The 27,908-nt window shown below is 40.4% G+C and overlaps 1 protein-coding gene across 1 annotated transcript in view; it reads right to left on the reverse strand.

Moving 5' to 3' along the window:
* Positions 1 to 908: 908 nt before the first annotated feature.
* LOC126473568 (inositol hexakisphosphate kinase 1-like) overlaps positions 909 to 27,908 on the reverse strand; it is a 72,601-nt gene continuing 45,601 nt past the window's right edge. The window contains exons 5-6 of the mRNA XM_050100702.1: positions 26,404 to 26,655; positions 909 to 1,666 (exon numbers count right to left, since the gene is read on the reverse strand). Coding sequence (XP_049956659.1) covers positions 1,259 to 1,666; positions 26,404 to 26,655 — 660 coding nt within the window. The 3' untranslated portion in view covers positions 909 to 1,258. The remainder of the gene's footprint in view (positions 1,667 to 26,403; positions 26,656 to 27,908) is intronic.

Genomic DNA, 27,908 nt, shown 5'->3' on the forward strand with positions numbered 1-27,908 from the left:
TAGTATGCACGATTTCCATAGCACGAGGCTGTAAACCAAGATCTTATTTCAATATTTCCATGTCAGATCATTGCCACACTGAAGTCAAAATGAGGAACTATAAGCTACGAGGTATGAGATCATAATTAAGTGATAATACACTTTATTATATAGAAAATACCTGGAAAATGGTACCACAGTAAAAGCAAAAAGTTCATATATCGTTTGGCTAACAATGATTACAATAATTATAATTAGACAGTTGCATTTTTGTGAGTACTGTGCCCAGAACAAGAGGTGAACCATGGTGAATGTGATAGGATGTAAGAAAATAGTGCTGCCTGAAAATAGGAATCTGTAGTTACATTTCAATTATTCAGTATTCTGATGTGCACATGAATAGCATGGAAATGTATTATCTTAATTTTATAATATATTTTTGTCACAGTTAATATCACATACAACTGGGTAACTAATAATATGGAAGCTGCATTTCTCCAAGGGTCAACTCTTAACTGAGGTCAGTCTCTCACACCAGACATTTCTCACTGTTTCATGACGTTTCTTTATGCAGCTCATTCACAATATCCAGCCCAATACACTTTCTTGTAAGGAATGTAACCCCATAGAGGCACAATATCAAAATATTACTGATAAAGGCATTTTGTGTACTTACTTGCGTATGAAACAGATAAAAGAGTTCTGCTCCTTTTTTAATCATAAAGTACAGTCAATGTCACATAAAAATAAAATTATGACTCTTTCCAAATTATTCAACTAGCTACAATTGTCCCTCCATGTAAGCAATAAACAAAGAGATTCTGAACTTTCACTTTTGCTAGCTAGATTGTGTTATAAAATAATTACAATATATTCAGAATGTAATTTGTTGTAAAATTAAAATATCATCTAAAAATAACACTTGGTAAGCTAGTCAGCTGTACAATCCACAATACAAATACATAACATAGAACTGTAAACAAAATTTAAAAATGGAAGATCATATAATATTTTGAGACATGCACCCATGAAACAATTCCACATTCACTACTATGCACAAAATTCATAACCACAACTGGTTCTATGGGTTATTGCAAAACAGTGTATAAAATTAAACTGACTAGAAAATCACAGACAACTTACTGTCAATGATAAAATGCACTTAATGTGTTTCTAAAAAAACTCCAAATATGGCCTTTGGTTGTCAAGGAGTACTTCCACTTTTTTTTAATCATACCACATGTGAACAGTGTCTGAATTGTCTATAAACAATCAATGTCTATCCATGATCTCTTTCAATCCCTTTCAAAATGGAAATCATATTTTCAAGACCAAATAGAAAGCCCCGATCAGGACCAGAGTAAATAACAGGGTTGTCCATGCCTTTATGAGTAGAATGTGCAAAGTCTATTATTCGAACATCTATTGAAGGCTCTGCAACAGTTGTGACAGGTGGTCTCGGTGAAGGCAATGGCGACTGAGTTGCTGCATCATCAAAAAGTCCCACACTACTGCACCTACGATGGACTATACCAACTTCATCTGTTGTAAGCTCTTTCAATGGGCGATCCAATAGTTCAACACTAGAACTTCTTCTGCTACCCTGCATAAAAGCAGTTTTTTCTTCTTCCTGCCGCACTGCAGAATTTTGCAATGACCTTATTTCAAAATCAAACTTCATCTTCCCCTAAAATTTAAATAAAAATTGAGATGCCACAGCAGCTAAATATAGTCCAAATAACAAAAATTATAAATATGGTACAAACCATCATAAAAAGTAGCAGTTTAAAACATAAATAATGTTATCTTCAAATGATATTACAACAGACAGGCAAAATTAATTTACTTTCTTTACATTTGGAAGACAGTCTACAATAAAAGATGCTACTCAACCTAAAGTCATCTGGCTCCCTCTATCCTGTGTATGTGCATTAAAGATGAAATGGCTACAAGAGGAAAATGCAGAAAAGCAAGCATGGGAAGAAATACTTTCATGAGGACAATAGATTTTTTTTTAAGAAAAGCATAAAAGTATAAATGAAAACCAAACAATGGAATGGTGTCATGCAGACTCAGAATGCATGAAATCAACCATAAAAAAAGAGCATTTAGTTAATCAGATAACAAACAGGAAATTAGAGCATCAAGGTCCAATGTGAGTATCCGAACATCCTTAAAGCACTGTCTTCAAAATGTATGTTTTTCTTTATCTCCAAGCCAAAGTCAATGATGGTAGATTCCTCTCATTGACTGAACCTTCCTTTGTATATGTCTGCATGCCCTTGACATTCGCTTTGTCTTCATGATGCTGCTTCACCATTCTCCCTACATAAAAAGTCTCACTATCACATTATACCAAATTTTGATGCTTTTACTTTCTGCATCTCCTCAAGGCTTTCACACATTGATCCAAAAGCAGTGCTAAGCAACCTGTCCATTCCACTCAACAATTATTCAAATCTTTCAATGTCTTCCTTAGTATTTTCCAGAAGTGTAATCTCATCTGTTAACCTTAAGCATTGTTATGTTTTCCAAGCATTTTTAGAGTTCTTATTTCTTTGTTTTAGCATATAGTTTGCATAGAATTCCCATAATACTTGTGTGTTAATCAAACCTATCCAAATCCAGCAAAATGCCTATGAACTGCTTAATCTGGTATCCCAAGAACACTAGTAGTAGTCGTCAAGAACGGCTTGCAATAGTGTTCTGTATATGGCCTCCTTTATAGATGAACTGCACTTACCTATAATTCTCCCAACAAACAAAAATCAACTATTTGCCTTCCGTAGAACCAGCCTTATATGCTTGTTCCATTTCAAGTCATTTTACAACTGTTTACATCTACATATACACAACCTTTTCTCAGGTCTCCATGACATGTCACTAACCTGCCCTCTACAGAACTCCAGGTGTTTTGTTACCATTATCCTCCCAGCACACAAGGGATCTACTACTGTCATACTTGACCGACAGAAGTATGTGAGTAAGAGTCTGTGCCAGCTGTCTGACACCTCCACTTACAGCACCTGTCATTGAAATCTCATCCCTGTGATACAAACTGATCTAAAATCCCTCAAACACTAACACTTCAATTCATAGAACTCCTTATCCCACGCAAACCATACACTCCCACCTTTTACATTCTTAAGATCCACAAACCCTCACCCTCATTGTCCCTTAGTTGCTGGCTTCAGTGCATCTACTGAATGTTTATCTGCCTTATTTGATCAATAACTGCAACCTACAGTACAAAGACTCCTCTCCTATATTAAAGACACCAACCACTTCCTAGACCGTCTGAAATCTGTACCCTTTTCACATCTTGCTTGTCATTGCAACCTCCCTCTACACCAACATCCCCCATGTAAATGGTCTGCTGCTGAACAATACCTTAACCAGCACCCACTTGTTTCCAAACGTATGATTCCTTTCCTGCATATCTTAACTTTATACTTACAAACAACTGCTTTACCTTTGAGAAGCATACACAAACAAACAGATCATGGGCACAGTCATGGGAGCCAAGATTTCTTCTTCCTATGTCAACCTTTTCAAGGGTAGCTTCGTGGCAGCTTTCCTGGAATCCATAAGCCTTCAACCCCTGTTCTGTTTTAATACATCAATGACAACTCTGCCACAAGGACTCACAGTGAGGTTGACCTCTCAAAATTTTTGGAACCTCTAAATACAGTCTCCCAATTAAATTTCACATGAATGAAATTTTCACTCTACAGCAGAGTATGCGCTGATATGAAGCTTCCTGGCAGATTAAAACTGTGTGCCGGACCGAGACTCGAACTCGGGACCTTTGCCTTTCGCGGGCAAGTGCTCTACCAACTGAGCTACCCAAGCACGACTCTCGCCCCGTCCTCACAGCTTTAATTCCGCCAGTATCTCGTCTCCTACCTTCCAAACTTCACAGAAGCTCTCCTGCAAACCTTGCAGAACTAGCACTCCTGGAAGAAAGGATGTTGTGGAGACATGGCTTAGAAGGCAAAGGTCCCGAGTTTGAGTCTCAGTCCGTCACACAGTTTTAATCTGCCAGGAAGTTTCAAATTTCACATGGTTTTATTCTGAATCCCATGCCACTTTCCTTGATGATCTTGATGATGATCTTAAGTGAGGGGTGCTCAACATCATGGTCATCAGTGCCCTGATGAAAAGTCAGCATGCTAATCTCATGGGGGTGGGGTGGGTGGGTGGGTGGGTGGGTGGGGGAGGGGGGGGGGGAGAGACAAAAGCTGTCCCCGCATGTGGAGCAGTTTATAATGCATTAAAGTCTGCCACCATTCCTCACAAGTTTAGGATGAGACCTGACTGTTCACAAAAATTCACCACTCTTGCAACACTGGAATTTGTATTGGTGAGGAAGGGGGGCATATCTCCATCGAGACTGAGGGATGCCTTGATGTCAGTATATAAGACACATGTTGCCAAAATATGCTGAACTGAAAGTGGCACACTACAAACCTCACACAATGGTGGATCCTCCCACCATAGGAGGAAGCCACGTGTTAAAGGCCTATGTCCGATGTGCACTCTGGTAAACAGAAACTCCTTCCAGCATCGAGAGTGACATGAGATCCGCCATGCCTATGAGGTCAATTTGAGCGATCACAGTTTGTTTACTGTCGCCTTCAACCATTCGGTCTCCCACTGACTGTCAGAAAATGAGATGATGGCATGCAACAGGATGGGACACTGACAGACAACACCATCCCACCATGCTTCCTTGGCTGCTTTGTCAGCCATGTCATTTCCCTCTATCCTGATGTACCAAGGTAAAGATCATCCCCTTGCCACGGTGTTGGAGCTGAATCAGCTGGTCTACTGGACACATTTGGTGAGGTGTTTGTAGTACACTAAGTGAGTCAGAACAGACAAGAAACCTTGTACAGCGATTTCTGTGAATCCTCTCTAGTTCCACCATAATGCCTATAACTCTGCATCATAATTTGTAAATTATTCCAGAAGATGCACTTTGACAACCTTGTCAGGGAGTAAAGTGGAACAACTGAGGACATTCTCTTGCTGGGATTCATCTGTATAAACAATGATAAAATTATGGTATGTTCTTAAAATCGAAGAAAACAAAGTTGTAAAGACATAATCTGGAGTACAAGTTTTCTTATACCACATCATGCTTAAAATCACTTTGGGCCTTTTAAGACACTAAGGCAGGCAACGTATTCCATCCCTGACTGTGTATTAAGAGGTCTGATAGATCCAGATCCTTGAGACAGTCAGTAGCATGTATCTCTAATGGCGTGGTCACATGGGGTCAATTCCTGCACAGCAATTCAAAGCTGGGTTGGACCACTGCACTAAATGCCAATAACTGAAGTGACACTGAGTTTTTCAGTGTCTGTTGAGCCAAAAGGATATATTGCTGAATCCAGAGTGGTGGTTCACCAGCATCTGAACTGAGCAGGTCCAAAAGGCTCCAGTCGATACACGAATGCCCCATGGCAGACACTGCCTAACATCTTAAGGTAGAAAATATGAACTGATCCATAAATCTTAACATGATAAAAAAAAGTCTTATGAAACTGCAGGAGGCATGACGTGACTTCCCATGCTCTTCAGCTAAGGCATTTTAAAATATTCAATTACTGGAAGTCCTTTGTTCGTAGGTCTTTCAGGTATGGGAGCAAAGTTATTTCTGAGTCAAATAATAAACCTAAAATGCACACAGCTTCCTGAAAATGTACAATATTGTCCCCCATTGTGAGCACTGGTTCATTAAAACTTCAACAAGCACAGTTAAAATTGAGAAATATAGCCTTCTCAGATGAGAACCACAGAACCAATTGTCTTTCCAGCCTCCTGATGGTCAGCTGTAGCTGTCTCATTGTCACTGTAAGATTGGAGAAAAAGTAGAAGACTGCGAAGTCATCCACAAAGAAAGAGCATTTGACAAGGCTCCTGCCTGACTGCATAGGAAATGGCAGAAGTCCACGTAACCCCCATTCATGAAGTTGGTGAAGGATGTTATATCTGCAAGTAGTGCCATATGCCTTTTTGAGGTCAAAAAAACACACAAACTAATTATTTTTGGTGTAAGAAGGATTCCTGCATCACCATTTCCACTAGTATTAATTTGGCAAGGGTGTAACGGCAGCACCTGAAACCATACTGGGAGTGGTTCCAGTGACCTCGGGATTCAAACAACCAGCGAGGCAGCATGTGACCATGTGTTCAAGGGTCTTACCCATGCAACTGTTAAGGGGTACACTCTGGTAACTGTTAGGGATACTATGGTCCTTGCCCAATTTCCATAATGGGATTAATATTGCCTCCTTCCAAGTCGTGGAATACCGTCCATCAAACTAGGTCTGATTGAAACAAGAGAGGAGCTGTCCTTTCGCTTCAGGGGACTGATGTTGGAGAATGGCATAATGAATCTCATCAGGTCATGGAGCAGTGTGTCTGGTCGCGGACAGAGCTGCTTCCAGTTCCCATACAGAGAATGGAAGGTTGTGGACCTCCTCATTATATTCGAGAAGAAATGGAGCTTCCTCTTCTCCACAGTCCTACAGAACATCTGAAATGCAGGAGCTTGTCTGGATGATGCAGTGACTGCAATAAAGTGTTCAGCTAAAATCTGAGCCGTGTCTTTAGGAGTGTCCACCAAGACCCCATTTCTTGACAAGGCTGTGAGGGGACATGTTCTGTCCTTGAGTGAAATCCACCTTATTGATTCCCAAACTTGGGCAGTGGAAGTGAACTGATTAATGGAAGTTGTGAATTCCTTCCAGCAATCCCTCTTCCATTCTTTTATCACTTGCCTTGCACGTGCTCTCACAGATCTGACAGCATGAAGGCTTTTTGTAGTTGAGTGGTGTTTGAGTTCATCTGGCTCTTATTGCCAAGTGACAGTCATCACTGCACCAAGGTACAGGCCATTGTCTGATGTGATTGTTAGACTGAGGGATGGACACTGGCAGCAGCCCGCTGGGTGTTACAAGTAATATGGGGCACTGTCTCCTGTGCACAATCCTTTTGTTCAAAAATAGCCTGTTGACTGTACTGCAACCAATTTGCCCTTTGAATCATCTGTCTTCTTGGTCTCCTGTCAGTCACTGTATGAGTCTATTGACAGATCCCACACTGGGAAGTTGTCACTGGAATGTAAATTGGTATGGAGACCAGAAACAACAAAGGTCAATAGCTGAAAAAGACCCTATAGCTGTGGAAAAATGTGTCATCAGACCCAAGTTCAAAAGGCAGATATTCTCAAAATGTACAAGTTGGTCGATAATTTGACCACGGGAGCAAGTCGTAGCCGAGCCTCACAGCGCACTATGTGCACTGAAGTCTCCCACAAGGAGAAATGGTGTTGGAGTGCCTGGAAGAGTTCTGTCTGTGTGTCTGATCCAAAGGATCATGAGGAGGAATATGTAAAGTGCACACTATGATGTTAAATGGTGCTAGAAGTTTCGCGGCAACTGCTTGCATGGCTGCGGCAAGAGGAACAGGAGAGGAGTGGCATCTGTCATCAATGAAAACACCCACACCATCTTTAGCCCTGTCTCCAGTAGTATTGTCCTTCCTGTAGGGGTAGTAACCCCTTAATGCAGATGTGTCAGTGACTTCAAAATGAGTTTCTTGTAAGCATACACAAAATGGTTGCTCCTGGATCAGGAGCTGTAATTCTTTCAAGTGTTATCAGTATCCATTTAAATTCCACTGCAACACGGTAGTTCCTGTGGGAGCCATTGATCAGTGATAGTTGGTCTTGCCTTCCTCCCTCTGAGGTGCTGATTTACCCGGGAGGTCACGTGGAACATTAGACAGTGCCCAGCTCTCTGGTTTCTCCACGTGGAGATCCATATCCTCAAGAGTAAAGTCCCCGTCTGAGATGGAGAGAGCTCACCGATCCAAAGATTTAACTGCCACATTTTTCAACTTTGAACTATTTTTCTAAGGGACTCTTTCCTTAATTATGGGAGCAGCTGGTTGCTTGGGTTAAGGGGACAGCTTAATAGTCTTCTGTAAGCCTATCACCGATGGCTTCTGAACGATTTCTGGTTCAAGTTTAGCTTTTCCCACACAGGTACAATGACAAGTGCTTGTGCTCATCCTTGAATCTGTGGTCTGAGTCTGTGTGGAGGCATCACAGTTGGTGATTGCCTTCTTAAGTGCTGACGCAAAAGTAGCAAACACCAGAGATTACATACCTTTGAAAGCTTTCTTAGCTTCGCCACAGGACATGTGTCCCGTGACTTTCAACTCCTGAATTTTCCTTTACTCATTGTAAACCTCACACTTTCTGCTCCATACTGGATCATCACTGGAGCAGTTTACACATTTCAGAGAAAGTGTACAAGAATTGCCTGATTCATGAGCTGAGCCTCCACAATTTCCACACATAGCCCTCTCATTATATCCCATATATCTTTGGCATCTGAAGCAACGCATTGTGTTCAGAACAAACGGGCAAACTTTAGGACAGATATAGCCTGTGAGGATGTGTTTAGGTAAATCTGGAATGCTAAATGTTAAAATAAATGTTGCAGATTTTTCCAATGAACTATTTACTCTCATCTTATAGCTCTGCACTTCCATAATGCCAACATTTTTCCATTCTTCACATAACTCTGCAGGGTCCATTTTCTTTATATCAGAACAGGTAACCATGCCTTTACAGATGTTAAGGGTGTTTTGCAACTCAGCCTTGACTAGTAGTTACCTAAGGCCTCACATTCCAGAACCTTAGATACTATAGCACACAGAGGCTTTGAAGGGCACCGAGAGAGTCAAAGCAGATGACACAATTGAAAAGTTTGTGTCACCAGATGTACTGCGTGGCCTGATACAAATAAGCTCTGCTGTAAATACTGTGCAGTGTTCTGGAAGCCAGTACTGAAAATGGTTGATGCCAATGATGAAGGCACACCTGACATCACAGTCAGTGCAAGAGCCATCAGTGAATACAGAGGTACTATCATGAAGACCTGTGCAAAGGCCATGAAAGCGAAGGCAATAGAGTGAGGCTGGAGTAGTGTCCTTAGGAGGCGAATGAAGACAAAGGTGAAGATGGGTTGCTGCATGAAGACAAGTTGGTGAAGGGTTCACACCCATTGGGAAAGTGGCAGGCAGCGTGAAGTTAAGCTGCTGGAGCAAGAGCCGAAAGTGAACTCCAGGAGGTAACAGAGAAGAGGTTCGCACTCCATACTGACGATCGAAGGAGTCGTCTAAGAAGGAGGCATAGGATGGGTGGCCATGCATGGCAGACAAATGGCATGCATATCTACTGAGAAGAAAGTCATGGCAGTAGCACAGCAGTAATTTGGCAGCTTCTGCATACAGACTCTCAACCAGGCTAGTGTAAAAGGCACCAGGGGCCAAAAAAATGCCACAATGGTGAATACTATTAGGACGGCATAAGAGGGGTGGACGTGCAGATGCATAAATGAAACACCCATAGTCTGGCTTCAAACGGACAAGGGACCAGTACAAATGGAGGAGGATGGTACGATCGGCCCCCAGAAAGTACCACTGAGGACACATGTGACACTGATGGACTGCATACAGTGCACTGCCAGGTAAGACACATGGGATGACCATGAAAGTTGCCTATCAAGCAGGAGTCCTAGGAATTCCGTAGTTTCAATGAACAGAAGAGCAACACAGGCCCCAGATGTAAAGACAGTGGAAGAAACCAATTGCGCTGCCAGAAATTCATACGAACAGTTTTGTCAGTGGAAAAATGAACGCTATTGTCGATGCTCCATGACTGAAGGCGATCGAGACATCGCTGACGACACTGCTCAGTGAGACAAGTCCATGGAGAATACAATAGATGGCAAAGTCATCAATGAAAAGGGAGCCTACAATGCTCGGCGGAAGACAGGCCATGATAGGGTTAATGGAGATAACAAAGAGGACAATGCTCAGACCAGAACCCTGAGGCACATTGTTTTCCTGGATAAAAGTGTCCAACAAGGCAGAACCCACATGTACCTTGAAAATTCGGTCTTTCAAAAATTCCTGAAGGAAATGGGCATGTGGCCATTAAAGCCCTACGTGTAGAGAGTATGGAGGATACCGGTCCTCCAGCAGTTTTCGTAGGCTTCCTCCAAATCGAAAAAAAATGGCCACAGTCGGATTTCCCGAGAAAACCATTCATGACATGGGTGAATAAAGTGACAGAGTGGTCAAGTGCAGAATGCCGTGCTCAAAATCCATACTGTGCAGCAGTTAGTAAATTGCGAGACTCTAGCCACCGTATCAGCCGGGCATGAATCACGTTCCATCTGCTTGCAAACACAGCTGGTTAGAGAAATGGGGAGGTAACTAGAAGGAAGGTGTTTGTCCTTACTGGCTTTAGGTATGGGTATGACAGTGACTTCACGCCAGTGTTTGGGAGACATGCCCTCTGCCCAGATACAGATGTACGTGTTAAGCAGGAAGTGCTTGCCCCCAAAATCAGACCTCTCCTAAGTGTTCATATGTTGACCCAACATCATCATGATTTATGATTCCCTTCATATTTTATGATTCCAGTGGGTGTGGGACCATTTGGATTTAACTACTGATCAATAGAAATGTTTTGGCTCTTTGAGTGAATCACATTTTCATTACACTAGTTTGAGCATGGGGCCTATGGTAGTAATCAAAGGCACACTGACAACTGCGAGCCACCTGCATCCCTTAACACCTGATGTGTTCCCCAATGGCAATATCATATTTCAGCAGTACAGTTGTCCATGTCTCTCAGCCAGAACCGTGCTAAAGTGATTTGAGGAGCATTATAGAGAACTCGTGTTTATGTCTCGACCAAATTTGTCTGATGTAAACCCTATTAAGTGCAGTTAGGTCACTATCAGACCCCATCACCACATACACAAATCAGCGGCCCATTATTTACATGACCTGTGTAAAAACTTCTAATGCCACATACCTCCACAAACTTAGCAACAAACTGAATCAGTGATGTATTTAATTTCAAAGATGAGCAAACAAGGTATTAAGCAGGTGGTCATAATGTTTTGGCTCATCAGTGTATATTCATATTCATAATTTATCTATCCAGTCTTTGCATTGTCTCAGTTTTGGCAGATTTTTTTTTCAATTTTGACTGTTTTTCATGGAAATTTTCTTCTTTTAAAACTTCAACCAACAATACACATGTATGGCCCAGTGCATAATACACGTCACTTAAATCTTTTCCAGTTCTGTGAAAAAACTATATTTACTTTAAAAATAAACAGGATACTAACACTTCAGTTTTTTTAGGCAAATGTTAAAGCCATCAGGAAGAGAAGAAATTAATAAATTAAAATTAATGAAAAAACAGACATTGAACTGTTTGGAATGTCATCAACAAAAGAGAAACTTAGCAAAATATCAAAATTACAGTAAAACCCCAGCTAACTGAACTCAAGTCAATCGAAACTTACGTGAAGGGGGGCGAGAGAGAGAGAGAGAGAGAGAGAGAGAGAGAGAGAGAGAGAGAGAGAGAGAGACAGAGAGCACTCTACTTCACAGAAATAATTCCAGATGAGTGTGAGATGGTTTGCGGTTAGTGGGGAGAGGTGAAAGCCTGAACCTTGAGTTGCATACCCGTCCACTGATTTGCCACTCTAAACAAAGCTACACTGTCAACAATAGTGCATTTGAGTGGTTGTTTCTCTTCATTGCATGTGCATTTTTGTGCTATGGGGACTAATCAGAAGCATGTTGTGATTATTTTTGTTCATAAATTAGCTGCTGCCAATGAAATTAGGAAAGGAGGTTTTTTGAGAACTGTTGTGACTAATTATGGGGTTAGTTTTCTATAGTTTCAGAATCGGTGAAGTCTAAATTTAAATTTCTAGGGTCAACTGTGAAAAGACCTCACAGAAAAACACTGAAAATGTCAGACTTTAGAAAGTACGTTAAGCTCTAAAGTTTTGGTTCAGTCACGAAAGAGTAAAATGCAATCCTTCAACGGCCAGAAAAAAAGGGCAGCTAAATTGTTAGCTGAATTGTTATGTCAGGAAAGATTTTTCTTCAAACTGGATGCTTTGAAAGGTATATAAACATGTGGCATTTGGGAATTGAGTGTATGTGGAGAAAAGTTACTGCAGATCAAGACATTGTTGATTTTCTGAAAGCACTGTTTGAAGATTACTCCCAAGGCTACACTACGGGCCAAATTTACAATGCCAACGAAACACAAGTTGATTTTGTAATCATTAGCTAGCCAAGGATAGAAACTTCTGAACAAGGGGGGAAAAAACTCACACACAGATAACTTTCATTTTGGCATCAAATGCTTCTGGCACAAAGACTGCCTGCAATGTGTATTGAGAAGTCTAAGAAACATAGAACGTTGAAGGATGTAGCCTTAATGCACTACCAGTTTTTTTGCAGTGTCCAAAATAGTTTTTGAATGTCTTGTGACCTCTTTAGCAAATAGTTTAGTGATCAGCTTGTACCAAAAGTTGGAAAGTTTTTAACTGAATTAGGTTGGTTGGTTTCTTGGTTTAACCATTTAAGGAAGCAAACTAAAAGGTCATCTGCCCCTCCAACGTGGAACAGGCAAGTCTCCACAACTGCACAGCAAAGAAAGGTCTAGAGCACAAAATCCAAGGAAAGAAAACCTCAGGGTCTACCAGAGGCCCCCCAAAGGCAGAAAGTGCATTGGGGCATACTACCCTGCCCTCACCAATTACCAGAGGCACCCCAACCAACAACACACAAAAAAGACTAGTGATATGGACACTGCAAGAGGAGCACAGGAAGAACCCTGAGCAAAACAGAACATGTGAGAAGGGGAAAGAAAAGAAAAGAATGGGTAGGGTGAGGACTGGAGCAGTCCAAGCATTGACAGCCATTGCCTGGATGGGACAGAGGGGGTAACAGGGCGCACTGTCAACCCCTCAATGGGCTGAAAGGCTGAGGCACCCTCCCCTAGAAATAGTGATAAAAAGGCCCTTCACAAATAAACTGTAAAACCAGGTCAGCTGCTGAGGCATCATCCACTAATACCAGGGGTAGTGAGTCAGGAATATTAACCATATGCCACAGAGCTGCTAGGTTAGGAAAGTCCAGCAAAATGTGGTCTAACATCAAACAGGCACTATGATGACAGTGGGGCAGCACCTTATGATGGAGGAGATGACCATGAATCAAACCAAGCATGGCTGATGCAAAGCCAGCAAAGAATGATGGACTCCTTGCAAGAGGCCTGCATGGAGGACCTCTACAAATTCATTGTCTGTTTATCACCCATAGTTTGTTCAGTGAAGTCAGAGTATGCCATTCCATAATCCAGACCCTTAGAACTTAACATAATATTGATCAAAGGACCAGTGCTGTAATACCAGTTTCAAGAGCTGGCTTGCCTGTAGCCAACTTGACCAGCCTGCCAGGAAGTCCATTCCCCAGGATTGCAACATGAGCCAAAGTCCAAACAAAGGCCACTGAGCAGCCACATTCATTGAGGGCAAGAAGGGAGCCCTGTATAGTCAGGACCAAGGGATGATGAAGGTGATACTGGATAAGAGCTTATAAACTGCTCAAGGAGTTGCTACTGATGAGGAAGGACTCAAGTGCAGGAACAGAGATGTCTACGAACTCTGCAGTAGAAATACTGCAAGGAGTGGAGTTCATTACATCCTACATGAACATAATCGAAGCCAGTATGACCGGCAACCATTGAGCCATCAGTATAGGTACTTCAGAACATCTAAACACACCGAGATTGGAGAATTGGTGAAGGAAGGTCTCAGATGGCCAGAGTCTTTTGGGCCTAGTGATAGGTCAAGACAGAGCTGTGGAAGGGAGACAAACCATGGAGGTGTACATGAACAGGCTCAGAGAAGCGATGGTAGAAGGGAAAGATGAAGTTCTGGAAAAAGGAACTGGACACGGATGGTGATCATAACGCCAGACCTGGGCTCTCATCGCAGTATGTGGACCTCTGTAGGTGACTGTAGTATGGGTGCCCAGAGTAGCAGTGTATACAAACAATCAACTGTTATTGGTGCAGAACACGGATGTTGGAACCCTTACCTCTGCTAGGAGGCTGAACACTGGGCTAGTAAGAAAGGGGCCAGTTGCCAGTCGTTCCCTGCAATTGTGTATCATCAGGTCAAGCATCTGTAACGTCGAAGGTGACGCTGAGATGTACTCAAGGCTCTCCCATAATCTAGACAGGACTGGACCAATGCTTTGTAGAGCCAGCACACAGTAGAACGATCCACACCCCAGTTGGTATTGCATTGAAGAGCGTGAGTTGCAACTAACATGTCTGCTCTAGTTGATGAAGCTGGGGAAGCCATGTCAAATGGGCATCAAAGACCAGTCCCAAAAAATGATAAGAGTCCACCACATTGAGGGACTGGTTCAAGGTACAAATCCAGATGTGGATACGCTGTACAAAAATGACAGAAATGGATAATGCAGATCTTGGCAGCTTGAAACTGGAAGCGAAAGTGAGAGCCCAAGATTGCACTCTGTGAATCACTCCCTGCAGTGTGCATTCAGCAATGCCAATCATGGGGGAACAAAAATAAATACAAAAATCATCAGCAGATCAAGAAGGAGAGACCATGCATCCCACAGCTGCCACCAGACAAGAGATAGCCACTAAAAAGAGAGGGACACCCAAAATGGAAACCTACAGAACCCCATTTTCCTGCAGATGAGAGATCCTATGGATGGTCCCAACCTGTACCTGAAAAGTGTGATGTGAAAGAAAGTTCCAGATAAAAATCAGAAATGGGCCATGGAGGGCCGACTCATGTAAGGTGGAAAGGATGTGATGGTGCCATGCTGTACCACAAGCTTCATGTGGATCAAAGGTGCTGACATAAGGCAGAACCCATTCGGATCACAGACTCTTGGTGGACTAAGTTACATACAGTTGAATTGCCTTGGCAGATGCCACCCTCGGAACAGGCCAAAAGGTCGCAGGATTCAAGGATCCAATGCAGGCTTCAACTCTCCATATGTTCAAATAACTTGCAGAGGGCACTGGTTATACTGATTGGACAATATCTGTCCATCTGAAGCAGCAGTTTACCTGATTTCAAAACTGGGATAGTGACACTTTCGCTCACTGAGTAGGGAATTCTCCAGAGATGTTTTTAAAAAGGCAATTACATGAAGTTGGCTAGCCACTGATAACTGTTGAAGCACTTGGTTGTGCACCTGGGCTGGTCCAGGAGCCATTCTATAGTAGCCATTCTATAGTAGAGAGCAATGGTGCTGGTGGATTCCCATTCACTAAATGTGGTATTATTAAGTTTTTGGCGATAGGGAACAAAAGATAGAGGAAGTCACTCTAGACGGCGTATGAGAAGATGGAATGCAGGTGGACAGTGGACTTATGCTGAGGCCTGGGCACAATGCTGAGCAAAATGCTCAGCAAGGGAGTCTGGGCTGGTGAGAATAACACCATTCAGAGAAATTTCTGAGACACCTGTGGGAGGACATTGCCAACAAATGGACCTGATCTATGCCCATACCTGCAAAGAGGGAGTATGCAGCCCTATGGGAGCAACATTCTAGACAAATCGATTTCTGATGTCTCATTAGATAACAGGCCTGGGCATGAAGCTGTTTAAAGGCATGGAGGTGCCCGAGAGGTGGATGCCATTTATAGTGTTGGAGGGCACGATGGTAGTCTTTAATAGCTACAGCAATTTTGGGGGTCAACCAAGGGACAGTCCTCCATTGGGGAGAACTCAAGGAAGAGGAAATCACTGAAGCAGCTCCCAAAAGAATTGTGTCAGTCAAACTCTGTACAGACTCGCCAATGCTTTCATGTGGTGAAGCAGATGGGATAGTAGCCAATTACATGGCATCCAAATCTGCTTTCGTAGAAAGTGCCGCAAGCCACACTAAAGTGTGTGGGAGCTCCACTGTTGAGGAGGCACAGATCAAGCCCTGCCAGCAGTTCTTCAACAATCCTACACCTGTCACAGTACCACTTCACAGAGGGTTACGGGCATTAAAATCTCCAAGGAAATAAGGAGATGGAGGAGAGTAGGGAACTGTCAAAGGAGGGCAAGAAGAGCAGGAAGCATGGGAGACCAGTCTGGGGGAGATAAAGACAGCATATTGCCAGGAAGGGGAAGAGGAGGAGGAGGAGGAGGAGGAGGAGGAGGAAAGTACTCAACAGAAGCAAAGGTAGATATTAAAGATACTGGGTGGAGATTATCAAATTTGCCAGGTCTTAGAGTAGGATAGATGGTCAAGAGTTTTGAATTCTGGAATCTTTCTGTCCTTTTAATAGGTTGAGCAACAAGGCTAGTGAGGAGAATGTGGTCCCAAACAGTTCACAAACTTGGGTGGTGGAGTGGAAGAACTCCCCACATGGAGATGGCAGCCACACAAACAGGAGCCGCCTCACATCGCAAGGACTTGTGACTAAAACAGCATGTGGGAGGTGGGATACAGAGCCTCACGTCAAAATGATAAATCGTAACTTTGACTTTTTCTGGAAGGGTATCCCCTCAAAGGCCAGGTTAAAAGCACCGGTATCAACACAATTGCCCTTAGAACCTCTCTGAACTCAACAGATGAAATGTGCACTGTGCCATGCCAGATCAGTCCCGAGTTCCTCATCAGACTGTTGGAGGAGGTCAGTGATGAAAATAATTCCCTACGCCATATTTAGCCAACAGCCTTACCACAGTGGAAACACCACTTCCTGTCAGGATTACCGAAGTTAAGAGCTGTCGGGCTTGGCTAGTGCTTGTATGGGTCACACTCCAGGTCTGCTGAGTGGTTTGAAAAGCAGGATGCACTCAACCCTTGTGAGGCCAGTTGAGAAGCTACTTGACTGAGAAGTAGCAACACCAGTCACAAAAACTGACAATAGCAGGAAGGGCAGTTTGCTGATCATGTGCTCCTCTGTATCTGCATCCAATGATGACTAAGGGCTGAGGATGACAATTGGGCTTCAAGACTTGTTTGAATAGTGTTTGTTCTTTGTGTCATATTTAATGACTGGAGAGGAGTCTCCTAAGTTCTCACAAAGACAAAGGGATGCCAACTGACTGGCAAAAGAGTATTTGATCAGCAGGGAACCAGAGCACATCTTACTAAAGGAGTCAACTTCACCAAAATTACCTTCCATGTGTTCTATGAAAAAGAATGGTTTGGTAGTGGCAAAAGCATCCCCATCTGTCCTGGAACAAACCAAGCAACACAGAAAGCTAGCAGGCCCGGCCCTCCTTCCAGGGAATGAAGTGTGGAGTTTAGCACACTTCACGTGCAAATCGTGTCACTATCTTGCAGGTAGTTGTTTCAGATTCCCCTATTATGCCCTGATCCAATGTCTGAATTAGAGTGGGGACATTTTGGGGGGAGGGACGCACAATAGTGCAGGAGTGCTGTAGCCAACATGCAGGGGTTAGCGGGACCTGTGGTGGCTCTGTCTCGCATCTCGGGGCAGGCTGCCCTGATTAGTTCGAACAGCGGACCCCGCACAGCATTCTAGATAGTGCACCAAGTGTCACAGCCCTGTGGTGATAGTGCTATGATCCTAATACAACAATATTTCAGTGCGAAAGTTGCTTGGTATAGGCTGTGCTTGCTTGGACTTTGCTATGCCTTGAGACATGTATACTGAACACTCGTGCGGTTGCTAGTGTGAAAAGCCTTCCACCTTTTTCTACTTAGTTGCTGCTGTGTCAACTAGTTCCACATCTTGCCCGACTGTCTTGCATCTCAATGTGTGACGGCTGTGTTTTGTAAGGCATGACATCTGCAGCCGCCTGCAGCTGGCTCAGTTGTAAGCTGCTTCCTACTTTGCACATTTCTGACCAAATACAGTTGGTGTGCTACAACAGCTTTCCAGACTCACATGAAATCTCATTTACACTGGGTTTCTAAAGCCAAGATTGCTTTTCACAGGACCCATCATATTCCTCCATTACACTGGGGAACTCAAGACACATTTAAAGGTGTATCTGTTGAGGCCTCTTCCTGTTTTTGAGGAAATACTGTTGAAGCACTGCAAAAAAGCTGTAATAGTAGCTGTCTTCCTTTCTTTATTCTATTCTGTCAGGTGTTCTTGTATTTGGTGGAATATGCAATGAATTTTTTTTTTCAAAAAAGCCTTTTGTTGAAAAACTATTCTCCAATTTTAATCCTTAACCAGCAGGCTATTAGGATTGGACAAAATGCACACTCTTTGGCCCTGAGTGCAAAATACACCACGTTATCCAGGGTGGAGAAAACTTTCAGCCAACAAACTTAAATAAGTGCAAGATGGCTTGCAGTGCATGCTGTGCCCCAGTGTACCATCAGCTTTCCTTTGTGCTTAAATTTGATCAAAATGTCACACTTTCTCCGCATACATTGTAGACTGAATATACTGATGGAGCAAATCTGATCACTGAAGAAACATGGGCTTTGTATTTTCCACATCATACTACAAATGCATCAACCTCATTCCGCAAAAAGCAGGAAGGTTTAAGGCTGTCCACTATAACTCATTTCTTACCATACTTCAGCCGTATTTCCTCAAAAATTGGAAGAATTCTGTGAACAAAAACACTATATGTTTTTTCATCCTCCTATGAAACTGTAGAATTTTGTAGGTCCTGTAAAAGATAATCTTGGTCTCAGGAAAAAAGGAGTATACAAGATTCTCTGTGACTGTGGAATGTCTATATTGGCCAGATATGTCATGTGGTTCAAAACCTATGTGATCAACACCACCCTCATACATGCCTGGACCATACAGGTAAATCTGAAATGGCAGATCATTGCCCTACACAGCACACCAGATTATTTATGATCAAATGAATGCCCCAGCTTCATCCTTCTGCGGCTATGCAATAAGGGAGGCCATACTTATTTGAATGGCGGTGTAAGAAAGGACTCAGGATACCAACGAAGTACAGCCCAAAACATCACACTTGCAAAATATATACATATATGAATTTCCAATGACAGCTGCACTGCAGGAAGTGAAGGATTCACCTACTTTACCAGTTTTCGTCTCCCAGTTACAATGTTGCTTAACAGCAGCACCAATGACATAGTGCAAACACAGAAGGCTGCAGCTCTGTTCCTAGCACGGGACCCGGACACACCATCATCATCAATTTAGAAGCAAAGTAACTTGGTTCTCCAAGTGTTTTTCAGATGAGTCCTCGTAAAGAAGGCTGTCCCAATGTGGACACCAGAAATTGTTATTTGCCAGCAGTAACCAGTGGCAAACATCTAACTATTACAAGTAGTTTCCACTAATAAATATTGTGGGATGAACACAATGTGACCTGGCAGTGAGATCAAGAGCCATATATTGCTCAGGTCCCCTTAACAGACTTTTAGTGCAACCTTTGTTTTTGCAAATAGAAGGATAACTTCCCAGTTAACTTCTTATCCAGGAGCTCCAGACTTTTTCTGGAATGTTCCTCTTTGTCAGAGAAATCATTTCTTCTGGATGAAATTTAAACGTCTCATTCCTTTCTTCAAACATCAAAGCTCAAACATTCTTTTAATTCTAATTGTTGCACATTTTGCTTAGTTACTCCTCTGCTGTTCTTGAAAGATAATAATTCACACAGATAGCATTATGATGTCTGGTGCACCATGGACTGTCATCATGATGAGTGCTGTTGTTTTCTTTGACATGGCAGCAGATACAAGCATGCCCGACAACACTGAACACAGGAGTTTCATCATGTCTTTTCATTCAAGTCCTGGTTTTGTGTAGAGCATCACAATAGACATTTTAGAGTGTGAAAACTTAGTAGAATGAAATTTGCAGGTTGCACTCATCATCATAATCATAATCATCATCGTCATATGGGCCCAAAACCTGATGTGGTAGTATGGGTGCCACTGCATATACAAAATCACCTCTCATTTGCATAGCTGGTAAGTTGGACAGCAGCTGCTATATTTATGATGTATAAAGGCCAACAGTTCTGTCCTATCTTCAGTGTATGTGATGGTAACTTTCAACACATGTTGCTCATGCAGTCATGGCAGTCAGAGGTGGCAACTCTGTAAACTAAATTTTGCACCCCGTATGTTCCCAAACCACCTACAAAGTTAATCATGTATTCTGCCTACTATAACGTATGCACATGGCAAGTTTCCTTATTTGCTATCCTCCCTCACTTTGCAGTTTTAATGGCCAGCAGTGTCTCTTTTTCTTTTGTAAACTGGAGCAATAATTTAAAGTTTTCATTTGAATGGCTTAAGATTAATTTGGTGTGCTTATTTACATATTGGTTTGTTAGCTAGTTTGGTAGGTAGGTAGGTTCACATTCCATGGCTCATTCTGCACAATAAATCTTAAAGATGTGGAATGAGTCATTTTATACTGATTCACATATTAATTAGTAAATATGGCTACATGCTGAACATTTATAAGACTTTCGTTTAATATACAGATGTACATTCCTACCCACCACCTTCTACGCATTACAATAATAGAAATTCTTCTACAGAATAGAAGGAGTTGTCAAAGGAGAAACTTCTTTGTTTTCAATTTTTACTTTGTTGTCTGTCAGACGTTTTATATCACTGAGTAAGTGATCAAAAATTTTGTTGCAGTGTTGTGCACCCATTTCTGTGCTAAAGACAACCTTAATGTTAAGTAATGTATGTCTTTTTCCTTCTGGTATTGTAAATATGGACATCATTGGTCCTTTTGGCCTGTAGTGGATTATTTATAATAAACCTCATGAGGTAATAAATTTACTGTGAAGCAGCAGTCAGAATGCCAACTCTTTAAACAGCTGTCTCCAAGATGATCATAGATGAGCAACACACATTATTCTTCCAGCACATTTTTGAGTAAGTAAGACTTTCTTTCCTTAAAGGTGATTTATCCCAGAACATTATTCCATATGACATTACTGAATGAAAATATGCAAAATATATCAGCTTACTGATTTTACCTCTCCCCAACATCTGCAATGATTCTAAGTGCAAATAAGGGTGAACTAAGTTGTTTTAGGAGTTCCAAAAGTGCTTTTTCCAGTTTAAAGTATCATCAGTATGGACATCTAACAAGGGAACTGTCCAATACGACATGCTGAAACTTGCCCTGAAATTTTTTGTACATGAAGAATACACCGAAAGAAACTCAGTTACAACAGTTTAGCTGCTAGTACACACTGCAAGTGGTTTTTTTTTTTTTTTTTAAATTTGCCGAATTCATAGCTTGCCAGGTAGGATACAAAATGTACACAACTGCCATAGCTATAGCAGACAGTGCATGCACAACACAGTGGACAGATGTCCTTGGTTGATGGCACATCAGTTAACATAACACTGCACAATGCAATCATAATTTGTAGATTAAATTTCAGTTTCCACTTATGATTTCTCTGACAATTGTTCATATTTACTATTTGCTCAAATTTGCAACTCATTTAATATCCATAATAGTTAACACTTGCCTTTGCAGTATCATTAAGTATCAACAATCGAGATAAAACTGATTTTATTTTGTTTGTGATTTCTCAGTATATGCTTGCTAATAGCATCTGTCTTTAGGATCCATAGTTTCACAGTAAAGTGGAGTGCAGTTAATGTTTTCAACATTGTGAATATGAAATATGAAGATCATGGTATGCAATCAAAGTCACCTACTTCTCCTGAAGACCTATACATCTTATTTGTTAATTAATTTCTTGGACATTCACTCACTCACTCACTCCAATAATTCACTCACTCCAATAATTCACTCACTCCAATAATTCACTCACTCCAATAATTCACTCACTCCAATAATTCACTCACTCCAATAATTCACTCACTCCAATAATTCACTCACTCCAATAATTCACTCACTCCAATAATTCACTCATTCCAATGATGTCAACATTTCTTTAGAAATTGTGTAAACATTAGAAGAAGCATGAAATAATTATTACGATTCCATGAATTTTGCTTCAAACAATGAATGATGTGCTAATTAACGTCCACAACAAAAGTCAGTACTCTCCTACCACAAAGAAAACATGTATAGTGATAGCTTTCAATGACAAAGAAAAGGCTGTACATTTTTTGATAAACAAAGGAGGGACAAAATGCTTAAACTTAAGCAGTTGCAAAGCTGGTTTCATTTCATAAAATCTGAATAAAAATTGTGTAATGGAAGAAAGCTTTACATGAAGTACAAAATGTGTGTCAAAATGATACTCACAAGGTGTAAAAGGAAACTATTCACAAGGTATAGAACTGTTCGTTAGAGTGAGTGCACTGATACCAAGGGAGATCTTCGAGGCTAGGCCTCTGAATTGCAAAGGAGATGAACGTCACATATTTCCAGCCATCTTCAACCTCGTTAGATTTAGGAAATTATACAGAAAAGGAAGTTGCAAATTTGTGAAGTTTACTTCAAGTGAACATGTAAAGGAGATGTCATTAATAGGTAGTACTACACAGAAATTTGTAGCTGATGTAAAGACAAAGCTTCTAATTATCTCATATAAACTGCATATAAAGCCAGTCAGTTAGGCTTTGTGCAAACCACACTTTATAATTTCATCCAAAAAATAAAATAAAATAAAAAGGATTTGTACAGTCAATCAATGCTATGACATTAGTATACAACAATGCTAGTGATAAGTATCAGTGGACTACCATTTCTGCAGCTTTGTACCTGTCTTCAGGAACATCAGTACAAGTTAGGACCAAAATTTTAAAAAAAAGCATTCTTCACTTGCAAAAGTCATGTAATTGATGCAGCTAAATCTGCAAAAATTGGAAGAATTATTTTCTATATTACATCTGAAATGTCTTCTTATCATTTGCAGAATAATTCATTTCTTTTGTTGGACTCTTGGCCTGGAGATAACGAACCCCCTTTAGAAGGACAATGTGAAAATATTGTTAATATAATTTGGATTCCACCCAGAATTAATAGTGTGATTCATCCTGCTGATAAAACAATTTCAACAGTGTAAAGCATCTTTCAGAAAATTCTCAGGCAATATTATTTTCAATAGCTCTTTGTCATTTCAGGTTTGAACAGTATTGTTGAACTTCAGTCATCTCCGCATTGTCAGTTTGCATCATCACATTTTACGAATTTGATGAAGTATGCCTTGTATGCAGAACAATAGCCACAATCATTTCTTACTCATAAGAACTGTGCTACAAGAACTGTCATAAAATATTTAATGTCAACAAATTAAAGTCATGATTGATGGGAGTCATCTCAATGTAACATCATACGCTGTATTGACTTTCTTTCCTCTGCTACTCATTTGGGTAACAATTCTATCCACAACAGTTTAGCTGTCTACATGAAGTGCAAGTTATTTAAAGAATTAATGCTACGAGACTTTTTTGAAATGGTTTAAATGCTTAAAATTAATGTGTGTGCACTTTGAACTTCACACTACATAGTGCCACATCTTCATCACGGCTGCTTCTGTCTATTCGCTGATTCGCATGCTAGGGCTGTATAAACTGCTGTTGTAAGTGGTTCTTTGAGTGGCAAAAATGAGTAACTTTAACATTTAAAAAATACTTGCAGAGTATCTTAGTAGCTAAAATTTTGGCAGTGCCTTACTTTAGTCTATTCTTCCTTTTCAGGTTAGGTTTTGACATGTCAGGTTGGACCATACCCTTGTAAGAATTTTGAAGAGTCCACCCTATTTATTATTTCCTCACCATATGTTACACTTATCACTGGCGTAGTACCCTTAAATGTGCAGAACTGAATGTGTTGTCTCTTCTTACAACTGAGGGCAAAATCATTCACAGGACACCAGTCAATGATATTTTTAACAACAATGTTTACCAGTCATTCCAGTACTAGTGTCATCTACAAAAAGAACTAATTCTGCTCGTTGTATATTAGATGGAAGATCGTTTACATATATGAGGAGCAATGATGGACCTAAGATTGAGCCTTGGGGAACCCGACATGTGATTTTCCCCCAAGTCAAAATTATGTGCCTGGACTATATTGCTTGAATTTTCATAATGTGGTGATGAAAACTGACAATGCAGAGATGACTGAAGTTCAACAATACTGTTCTGCTGATAAACCTGAAATGACAAGGAGCTATTGGAAATTTAGTGTCGAAGAATTTCCTGAAAAATGCTTTACACTGTCAAAATTGTTTAATCGGTAGGCTGAATCACACTATTAATGCTGGGCGGAATGCAAACTTTCTGCATTCTTTTTGTTAGATATGACATTATTGATTGGTTTGCTGCACCATCACATCCATAAAGCTTCAATTAAGCTAGCAGAATTCTGTAATTCGTGCAGTCGAATACCTTAGATATTTTTGGTGCTATTTCATTATTTAATGCTTGTAAATTTGGCGAGTGAATGTGTAAATAGCATTCTCGGTAGAGTAACTCTTGAGAAACCCAAACTGTGATTTACTGAGGATACTATTGTTCCTAAGGTGAGATAGTATTCTAGAATAACATCATCTTCCCAAAAATCTTGGAAAGTGATGTCAGCAGGAAATAGGTGAGTACCTATTGACTTCTGTCTTATCGCCTTTCTTAAAGTGGGGTTTAACACTCACTCATATATTTCAGTCTCTCTGGAAAAATGTCTTGAGTTTGTGATGCATCACATATTTCAGATAACAATGGGCTTATTATATGGGAACAAATCTTAAGTATTCTATTGGAAACACCATCAAAACCTGATGAACTTTTATTTTTCAGAGAAACTAGAATTTTCTTAATTTCAGACACAGAAGTTGGTGATATAGGGCCTATTCATATGGGTGAATTTTATGAGAGTTATTCTTCAACTTACTACCGTGATTTTTCTCTTGAGCTGTTTGTCCTGCTTTCTACTATATTTAAGAAATGATTATTAAATATATTTGCTACCTGTCACTCATCATTTATAGCTCTTCCATTTAATTCAATAATGATGTTATCCTGTTCTGTGGCTGGTTGTCCTCACTCTTGTCACTACATTTCATACAGCCTTAAGTCTGCGGCCGGAATTACTGATTTTTGACATCATGGGCATGTTCCTTGATTTTTTGATAACCTTTCTCAATAATTTTGACCAGTTTCTCTAGTATGCAACAACTTCAGGATCCCTACTTGTTTTTGCCAGTAGATAAATGTCCTTTTTCCTTTCAGAAGATACTTTAATCCCTCCAGTGATCCACAGTTTTTTAACATGGCTGTTTAATGTCCTTTCTGATTAACTTGCGCAGACAGCTAAATATCAGATCATCTCTTGTAAACATCTGGAGTCATTAATTATTCTAACTGATTTCCACTAAGGCATACCAGTATTGTAAGGCAATATGTTATTTATCCTATCCAACTGTCCATCACAGCCAGAGAGAGCATTAGTTACTGAACAAACAGTTATTTTCTTGCTTTGAGTTTCACCAAAGAAAACATTATCAGTTGGGGTCCTACTATCTTTATAGAACCATGTTGGAAAGTAAATTACTGAGATTCTACACTTGTATTTCATTCAGTATACAGACAGAGTGTGATATACAATTAGTATTAATAACCTATTGGCTATTAGTACAAGATAATTTGTTTCATCTCTATCTGCAATGATACCAGTGAGGATGGAACATCAATATTACTAAACAGCCAAGCTAGTTCATGGCACCCTGTCCCAGTTGCAGATTGCATATCTTATGGCTTCCAGGGCAATAAAAACATTATTTTCAGTATTTCATATAATTACTTACTGAATTTGAAACACCATGATAAGCTACTCATTAAGAGGTAAACCTCATGTGAAAGGTTTAAGACAATAATACAAGTATTACAGTTAGAAACAGTGTACACGTTTTAAGGCAGTGTAATACTCAGCACACAAATTACGCAGACGATGTTTGTCAAATATTTGAGAATGAGCACACTTAGCAACATCCAAAGAACTTTACAAATTATTTCAAACCTTTACAAAACTTTTTTTCACTGACAATCCCCAAAATTATAATAAAGGAAAAATTTTATTATCGCTGACTATCTTTTGCTGTTTGTGCAGTGAAATTTAAAAATAAGGCATGACATTTATTAATGACTTCTTTACTACTAGCTCTATTTATGACACATTTTGCAGACAGTATGCACGTGTATCACTGAATACACCTGCAAAATTATATCACATTAGTTCAGGAGATATGATGCCACAAATATTGAGATGCATAAAAAACTAGCTTCTGCTTAAAATGGAGTGCAAGTTATCCAGAATATACTCATCCAGTACTTTATACTGAGAACACTTAGCAACTTCCAACAAACTTTAAACATAATTAAAACCTTTACCACATTTTTCTCACTTTTACACTTACTCTCAAATATTTAACACATTGACTCATCTGCAACGTAATGAGAACTCAAGCTGTTTTATACACGGGAATATGATTTTTTAGAGAATCAGGGGTTTACTAGTTAATCTCTATCACCCCTCCCTACTTTTCTATTGAATTTTCATACATAAAGATTTGTTTATCACAAACAGAAGCACTTATTTGTAATAGTACCCACCTCTGTACAGGAGTGCTCAAGACCATCATATATCAGCAGTAAGGATGTTGTATAGAAACGTGTTGCTTCCTGTTGAGTCACCACTGCAGCAAGTTCCTCAAGCCGCCTTATTAGGGGGCCGAGAACATCCGATCGCAAATGTGATCCATTGTGCAGAAACTGCCTCACTGCCTGCTGGAAACCTCCGACAGACAGACTGCGACCGAAAAACTTATTACGGCACACGAAGCGCTGTGTCGTTACCTGATACACCTGCAAATCAGTATTACCAGTGCTGAATGAAATTTTTTTCTAGCAATAAAGTACTTAATACTTATGGAGACACTGTCAATGCTCTTCTTTTTATGAGAATATATATACTTTCCGCAAAACTATCAGAATGGTTCCAGACTGTTTTCTTATAAGCAGAAATATAAAGACCCCCAACAGCATCAAAATGTCTGTTCTAACTGTATAGTTTCTAAATCTGACAGCTTTCCACTGTAGAACTGGAATTATCTGTCAGAATGTTTATTTATTTAACTGTACTACTTTTGAAGTAGTGAATCATGAATAATGGGGGGAGCTTTGAAAGTTCTTTCATTAAGAACTCGTAAGAGTCTTCATAGCACACGGGTCGTTAGCATTTTAAAATTTGATACTTTTTATCCCCACCCCCTCCATTTTTCCACTTTCGCCAATTCCTACACTGCTCTGTGCAAATGATCTAAACCAGTTGGCTGTTCCAAATGCCGCAATCAAATGAAAAGGATGGGCTTGGGAAAATATTGTAAAGTGTGGTAGACAAATGATATCTCAGTGTTAGTGTAGATTATTGTTTTTGAGTCTTCAAACCAGTTCACAATCCCCATGCACCTTAGGGGTACTTTTAATCATCTGTTCTGTGAAGAAAACAGCATACCAAATGAAAACTGGTCATTTTATCAGGCTTCTTACTATGCTAATCACAATACTGCAAAGCAAAGTGACACACCACTCTGATGAACAATTCTGCTACAATGCTGAAATCACCATCTTGGTTTCCAAACACACCTTTTCAGATAATAAAACCCCTTCAAAAATGTAATTCCTCTGGTACGGATCAACAGGGGAATCCGAGCAAGTTTAGGAAATGATCAGAAAATTGTATAATGTCTAAAGCAAAAAAACTGATCACTGGCTTAAAAATGGTGCCAACCATTTTTCAACACACTAAAATCTCACGTCTGAAAAATTTTTGGGTTCCCTGACCCCCCCCCCCCCCTTTTCAAGCTTTTAAACTTCCACCTCATTTATCAACAAATAAAAAGAGAAGGACCTCCAGTAAATTTTGTTTCACTCTCTTATCAAAATACAACTTGCACTCCATTAAAATGTAAACAAAATCACAAAATGAAAACATCAAGTAAAAATTCTAAACTAATTTAAATATTTAGCAGAAGTAACACACAACTTCAACAGAAAAACTGATTAAAGTGCTATCATCACCAAGAATAAACACAACAAAATGGTTTCTCAGTAACCAC

Source organism: Schistocerca serialis, chromosome 4, assembly GCF_023864345.2.
Source record: "Schistocerca serialis cubense isolate TAMUIC-IGC-003099 chromosome 4, iqSchSeri2.2, whole genome shotgun sequence".
Lineage (NCBI taxonomy): Eukaryota > Metazoa > Arthropoda > Insecta > Orthoptera > Acrididae > Schistocerca > Schistocerca serialis.